The sequence below is a fragment of the Agrilus planipennis genome, unplaced genomic scaffold, assembly GCF_000699045.2.
Source record: "Agrilus planipennis isolate EAB-ADULT unplaced genomic scaffold, Apla_2.0 scaffold92, whole genome shotgun sequence".
NCBI lineage: Eukaryota > Metazoa > Arthropoda > Insecta > Coleoptera > Buprestidae > Agrilus > Agrilus planipennis.
In genome coordinates this window covers 738,761-746,463 of record NW_020438900.1, presented here as the reverse complement: position 1 = coordinate 746,463, position 7,703 = coordinate 738,761, and the positions used below count along the sequence as shown (strand labels likewise).

Genomic DNA, 7,703 nt, shown 5'->3' with positions numbered 1-7,703 from the left:
AATTATAAAATTTTTTATTAATCATAAAAACTGAATAAATACGAAATTTAACTGCCATTTTTAAGGAAATTTCCCTTTATGCAATAAGTATTTTATTGTTATGTATGTTAATTAGAAACAATGGTATCACAATTAATTCAAAAATCGGTTAGTAGTGATCTTTCTGCGACTTCCCAGTTTATGGTTCAAAGTCATTCTGATAAGGAACTGATAAAAGAATAGGCTACATTGTTATTAGCATTCTAACTGAATTTTGTAAATTTATTAAACTGATAATAGATATATATGTATGGACAAATGTATAGAGATTGTTATCCCTTTATTCGTATATTTTTCCTTTCAAAGCAATATTCATAATTTCTACTATTCCTATTTTTATTATTTTGCATCATCTTTGTAATATCCAGAAAAAGCTTTCCTTTCTACTTATTATGTGTAGTTGTAAAATATAGTACATTCCTAGATAGTTAGTTATATTTAACATTGATGTACTAGTTTTTGCCATCTGGCTGCCATATTCACTTCTCCATCCAAACTGTTGTATTATTAATCAATATGATGATGATCAATGAAAATGTTTAATTTTACATCCAGAATTTTGATTAATTAAAATAATCGATTATTTTTTTAGAATCTATAATAGTCCCCAGCTCTATTATCAAAACAAAATAGTAAGTTCCTTAATATTTGTTCCGATAATTAATAAATTTGTACCTTTTGTAGATATTTTACCACAGTTTACGGCATAACAATATAATTTCATATAATCAATATTTTAATCGGCCTGATTACTGATTACTAGAAAATATCGGATGGAATTAAAAAAAAAAAAAAAAACTTATCGAGTGCAAATCTAGCACATGTACTGAAGGTTCCTTTAATGGAAAGCTCTACGATTCCTTTTCCTTTTAAACTATTCCAACAACAACAACAATTACGCACTTTAGCTGTTATTCTACGTCACGCAACATTAAATATCATCGTGTGTATTATACCTACATGGATAGCTCATTTTTTCAACGATTGGTAGTACATTTATTTATTAAAGAAACAGAAAATATATTGTAATACCAACGCCCACTTTTTTTGTAGTTCATTGAATATGTATTTCCGCGACTACTTTTTCAAATACACATACGTAAAAATATCTTAGTGCACCTACACGCAAACAAAAACAATGTAGTAATAAGTAGCTTAATTACGTGGACAACAACAAATTCCGTTTGCAAATTCAAAAGTTGCCACCGGAACGCCCAATGTTCCTGATCTCATTGGATTTTACGTATCGCAAGACTGCGTCATGCAGGTGCAAGGGACATTCTCACCTTGTAAAGATATTTCTGTAAATGGTAATAATTCTTCTGCGAAACAACGGCGTAACAAGAATCATCATAAGGTCGTCAGCCCTAAGACTAGTTCGACACGCACCTCAACGAAGTTGGCGAAATTAACTTAGTTTTCTTTCTTTTAACATTTTCTTTTCCGCCGCGCCCACTGTCCATGTTTCGCACCCGTACATCATCGTGCTCCAAAGATATACCTTTAACAACGTTTTTAGAATTTCTAAATTAATTTGTTCGCGAGCATAGAAGTGACTTATTTTTATTGAAGACGACTCGACCCTGCGCTATTCTCTGCTTTGTATCCCTACTACTTCTTCCGTCCTGACTTATCTGACTTCCTAGATACCTAAACTCTGCCACTTCTTCTAATTTTTCGTCTCCTACCTTTATATTCGCTCTTTTCCTACTACCCTAAAAAGTAGCAAAGTGAAAATAATTCAACGAACTCCACCATGGAACCAATGGTATCTACTTATCTACTATCCCTGAGTGACGGGGGCTACTCCCCTCTTCTTTATGCTACTGTTAGAAATAGCATCTAAAGTAGATACCGTTAGCTAAATAAATTATGTACATATTTTATTTCTTTTTTTACAATGATTTTGCTATTTATTTCAAACTATTACTTTCTGGAACATTCGGACAATACAATATAATAGACTACTATTATACTAGTGAAATAAGTGAAAATACAAATTCAATTCCAAATAAGTAGCCCCTGATACCTTATACTTTGAAGTTGACTTTAATAATTTATTAATACCAATTAATAATTAAATTTAAAATTTATAAATTACAAAATTTCAACTACTGTTCCTCAATTTTAACAATTAAAACTGTGCTCATGTAAACCCAGATTTTTGTTTTTTTTTTTTGATATTGAGCATTTTATACAAGTTTTAGATAATTTTCGTGCTACAATAAAAATAAAAATTCAATTAAACGTATATATTTACTATATATAAACAATATATGACTTCCCTGAAATTAACACCTGTTTAATTTTGGTCCATCAACAAAAAATTGTTTGGCCTTGATACAGATCACTTTTAAAACAAGTCTGACAATGAGTTGGGTCAATCAAATTACGTAAATATCTATCTCATTTTTATTACTATGTATATGCTTAAGGTATAATCGTTCACGCTTTAAGTTTAAAAAAATCAGTTACCTATAAATAATTAATTAATTGGCAGCACAGTCAAATCTTTATTCTATTTATTTGTTGTCAGAACGAGGCGAAACAATTTCATTTTTGAAAAAGTAAAAAAGTTCTTTAATTATACAATATATTTTCTATTAAGTCCATATATATATTAGGGGGCACCTTTTCTACGATTGTTTGCTATTGTCTTGGAGATAAGCTTAAAAAGAATGTTTTACCAATGGATTAAAAGCATCTTCTTATATTTAAAGTTAGGTATATGTATAAACAGAAAATGGATTGAAACAATCTTAGAAACACATAGTTGAATGATCACCAAAAAATAAATATGTCAGTTTAGGGTTCCGTCAGTCCGAAAGAAAAACGGAACCCTTTATGGGATCACTCGTGTGTCTATCTGTGCCTTTGTCACAGTCAATTTGCTCGGAATCTACTGGACCGATTAAATCGCAATTTAGTTTACATATGATTTCTGTGACCCAAACACGGACGCATAATGTAAATAAATCAATGAAAAACAGAACATTTATAGGATAACTGGTGTGTCTGTCTGTCGGTTTTTTTATAATTGTATTGCATACTGAGGTAAGTACATGTATCTAGCAATGCGTAAGCAAATGAGAACGATCCCAAAAAATTCGTTTTCTCTTTTGTTGGTTGAAAGGATATACGTCTTCTAAAATTCAAAAAATTGCCTACTTAACAATTTATTTTTATTTTAAAACGTCCCCAAAATAATATGTCATTTTTAGAAAAAAGGAAATAAGTTTGAATAGTAACCTTGAAGTTAAGAAATATGATACACGTTTGAAATTAAATCGTTAGAACTGAAAGAGATATTTAATCCATCGGTATCACACAGGTACGTATGCACCCACAACTGAACTTGATTAATATTACTGCTGACCTCTATAAACGAATTCATGCCATTCGCCGCGTACTTATCAACAGTTCGACAATATAATACTATTCTGATTTATTCAAACTCAAATTTTTACAGGGTAGAAATTTTTGTACATTTTTTTAAAGATGATATTATTTTATAATCTACAACAACTTTTATAAAGAAACTATAATTGTTCAAAGTATGTGAAGTCATCCTCCAAACATTAGTCGCTGCTATTGCTATCGCTATCGTTTTCGTTACTGCTGTCACTATCCTTACTACTGTGGCTATCCTTGCTGCTGTTGCTATCGTTACTGCTGTGGTTTTCGTTACTGCTATCGCTTTCGTTACTGCCGTCACTATCCTTACTGCTGTGGCTATCCTTACTGCTGTGGCTATCCTTACTGCTGTTGCTATCGTTACTGCTGTGGTTTTCATTACTGCTGTCGCTTTCGTTACTGTTTTCGTTATCATTACTGCTGTGGTTTTCATTACTGCTGTGATTATCGTTACTGCTGTGGTTTTCGTTACTGCTGTCGCTTTCGTTACTGTTTTCGTTATCATTACTGCTATGGTTTTCATTACTGCTGTGATTATCGTTACTGCTGTGATTATCATTACTGCTGTGGTTATCGCTACCGCTGTCGTTTTCGTTACTGTTCTCGTTATCGTTACTACTATGGTTTTCGTTACTGCCATGATTATCGTTACTGCTGTGATTATCGCTACTGCTGTCGTGTTCGTTACTATTTTCGTTATCGTGACTGCTGTGGTTTTCGTTACTGCTATCGTGTTCGTTACTATTCTCGTTATCGTTACTGCTGTGGTTTTCGTTACTGCTGTCGTGTTCGTTACTATTCTCGTTATCGTTACTGTTGTTGTGTTCGTTACTATTCTCGTTATCGTTACTGTTGTTGTGTTCGTTACTATTCTCGTTATCGTTACTGTTGTTGTGTTCGTTACTATTCTCGTTATCGTTACTGTTGTTGTGTTCGTTACTATTCTCGTTATCGTTACTGTTGTTGTGTTCGTTACTATTCTCGTTATCGTTACTGTTGTTGTGTTCGTTACTATTCTCGTTATCGTTACTGTTGTTGTGTTCGTTACTATTCTCGTTATCGTTACTGTTGTTGTGTTCGTTACTATTCTCGTTATCGTTACTGTTGTTGTGTTCGTTACTATTCTCGTTATCGTTACTGTTGTTGTGTTCGTTACTATTCTCGTTATCGTTACTGTTGTTGTGTTCGTTACTATTCTCGTTATCGTTACTGTTGTTGTGTTCGTTACTATTCTCGTTATCGTTACTGTTGTTGTGTTCGTTACTATTCTCGTTATCGTTACTGTTGTTGTGTTCGTTACTATTCTCGTTATCGTTACTGTTGTTGTGTTCGTTACTATTCTCGTTATCGTTACTGTTGTTGTGTTCGTTACTATTCTCGTTATCGTTACTGTTGTTGTGTTCGTTACTATTCTCGTTATCGTTACTGTTGTTGTGTTCGTTACTATTCTCGTTATCGTTACTGTTGTTGTGTTCGTTACTATTCTCGTTATCGTTACTGTTGTTGTGTTCGTTACTATTCTCGTTATCGTTACTGTTGTTGTGTTCGTTACTATTCTCGTTATCGTTACTGTTGTTGTGTTCGTTACTATTCTCGTTATCGTTACTGTTGTTGTGTTCGTTACTATTCTCGTTATCGTTACTGTTGTTGTGTTCGTTACTATTCTCGTTATCGTTACTGTTGTTGTGTTCGTTACTATTCTCGTTATCGTTACTGTTGTTGTGTTCGTTACTATTCTCGTTATCGTTACTGTTGTTGTGTTCGTTACTATTCTCGTTATCGTTACTGTTGTTGTGTTCGTTACTATTCTCGTTATCGTTACTGTTGTTGTGTTCGTTACTATTCTCGTTATCGTTACTGTTGTTGTGTTCGTTACTATTCTCGTTATCGTTACTGTTGTTGTGTTCGTTACTATTCTCGTTATCGTTACTGTTGTTGTGTTCGTTACTATTCTCGTTATCGTTACTGTTGTTGTGTTCGTTACTATTCTCGTTATCGTTACTGTTGTTGTGTTCGTTACTATTCTCGTTATCGTTACTGTTGTTGTGTTCGTTACTATTCTCGTTATCGTTACTGTTGTTGTGTTCGTTACTATTCTCGTTATCGTTACTGTTGTTGTGTTCGTTACTATTCTCGTTATCGTTACTGTTGTTGTGTTCGTTACTATTCTCGTTATCGTTACTGTTGTTGTGTTCGTTACTATTCTCGTTATCGTTACTGTTGTTGTGTTCGTTACTATTCTCGTTATCGTTACTGTTGTTGTGTTCGTTACTATTCTCGTTATCGTTACTGTTGTTGTGTTCGTTACTATTCTCGTTATCGTTACTGTTGTTGTGTTCGTTACTATTCTCGTTATCGTTACTGTTGTTGTGTTCGTTACTATTCTCGTTATCGTTACTGTTGTTGTGTTCGTTACTATTCTCGTTATCGTTACTGTTGTTGTGTTCGTTACTATTCTCGTTATCGTTACTGTTGTTGTGTTCGTTACTATTCTCGTTATCGTTACTGTTGTTGTGTTCGTTACTATTCTCGTTATCGTTACTGTTGTTGTGTTCGTTACTATTCTCGTTATCGTTACTGTTGTTGTGTTCGTTACTATTCTCGTTATCGTTACTGNATCATCATCACCACCGCTACCACTGCCATCATTGTTGCCATCACCATCGTTATCGCCATCATCGCCACTGCCATCGTCGCCACTTCCACTATCGCCATCATTTCCATCACCACTTCCATGGCCGTCATTATCACCACTTTCATGATCACCAGAATCATCGTCATGACCTCCACTTCCGTTGCCGTCACCTTCATTTGATCCATCATTCTCGCCGCTGTCTCCGCTGGAATCGTCGTTTTCATCGCTTCCATTGGAATCACCGCTGCCACTGCTGTCATTACCGCCTTGATCATCATTGTCGCCGTTGCCACCTTCGCCACTTCCACTATCACCGTCATTTCCATCACCACTTCCGTGACTGTCATCATCAACGGGATCATCTTCATTACCTCCACTTTCATTGCCGTCACCTTCATTTGATCCATCATTCTCATCGCTGTCTCCGCTGGAATCGTCATTTTCATCGCTTCCATTGGACTCACCGTCTCCGCTAGATTCACCTTCATCATCATTATCACCATCGTTATCATCGTCACCACTACCGCTACCACTGCCATCACCATCGTCATCGCCACTACCGGGATCATCATTATGATCGTCATCACCATCATTATAACCATCATCATCGCCACCATCGTTACTATCTCCATCACACTTACACACAGGACAAGCAGGATTTGTCTCATTTTGTCCATAATCCGGAACGCCGGGTGGAGGTTTATGTTTTGAATCTTGTTCATGCGCTGTTATGTCAATTATTTTTAAACACGCTTTGTCACAAACTTTTGGTCCATTTTTATCAGGTAAACATGACAACAGACAATGTTCCCCATTGAAATTAAAAGGTATTTTCCATAATCCGTGAGCATCTAAAAAAATTATTTAAAATTTCATAAAATGAAAATCCAGACGAACGTATGTTAACAAAATACAATCATTATTACTTATATTGTAACACATTATGCAAATCATGTAAATGAGAATGCAATGTTTATTACAATATCCTACCTTTATCATAGGCCTTTATTTTAGCTGAATTTATTTCGACAAGTTTTTTATTAATGCAGGCATAGGTTAGTCCCTCCTGTTCTGTAACTCCATTATTATCACAAGCAAGACCAGATTTTGTTGGCGGCGGCTTAACTAAAGAAAACGGTTTAGATTTATAAACAATGCACACATTTTTTATTTATTGCAAAACTCAATTACATTATCAAAATTTATTTGATTCAAAATTTTTAAACAGACAAGAAGTTTTTCTGCCAGAAAGTCACTAATAAATGTGCCTAATTGGGTGTTATATTAAATTCATTATTGTATTGCAAATATAAACGATTAATTGTAAATAGGTAATGTAAAAGATAAAGTATATGTTTTAAAGAAATAATCATTTTATAATTTCTCATAATGACTCTAACTATCAAATTAACAAATCCTTCGTGGAAATTTTGTTTACGCTATCAAAAAATACTTTTGCCGTTTAATTCTTCGAAAAATAAAATCTCAGCCCCAAAAGGTCACAACACATAAATTACCAATTATATTGTGTATATTTTACCAGAATTACATACGCTTTTAATAGATACCCTTTTCTTTTAATTTTCTTTTTATTTTCAAATATAATAAAATTTAC

General features: G+C 33.9%; 1 protein-coding gene across 1 annotated transcript in view; it reads right to left on the bottom strand.

Annotated features, from left to right (window-relative positions):
• Positions 1-3,617: 3,617 nt before the first annotated feature.
• Positions 3,618-7,703, bottom strand: part of LOC108734945 (dentin sialophosphoprotein-like) — a 14,452-nt gene continuing 10,366 nt past the window's right edge. Inside the window, exons 5-7 of the mRNA XM_025973280.1 lie at positions 6,050-6,702; positions 5,046-5,465; positions 3,618-4,253 (exon numbers count right to left, since the gene is read on the bottom strand). Coding sequence (XP_025829065.1) covers positions 3,618-4,253; positions 5,046-5,465; positions 6,050-6,702 — 1,709 coding nt within the window. The remainder of the gene's footprint in view (positions 4,254-5,045; positions 5,466-6,049; positions 6,703-7,703) is intronic.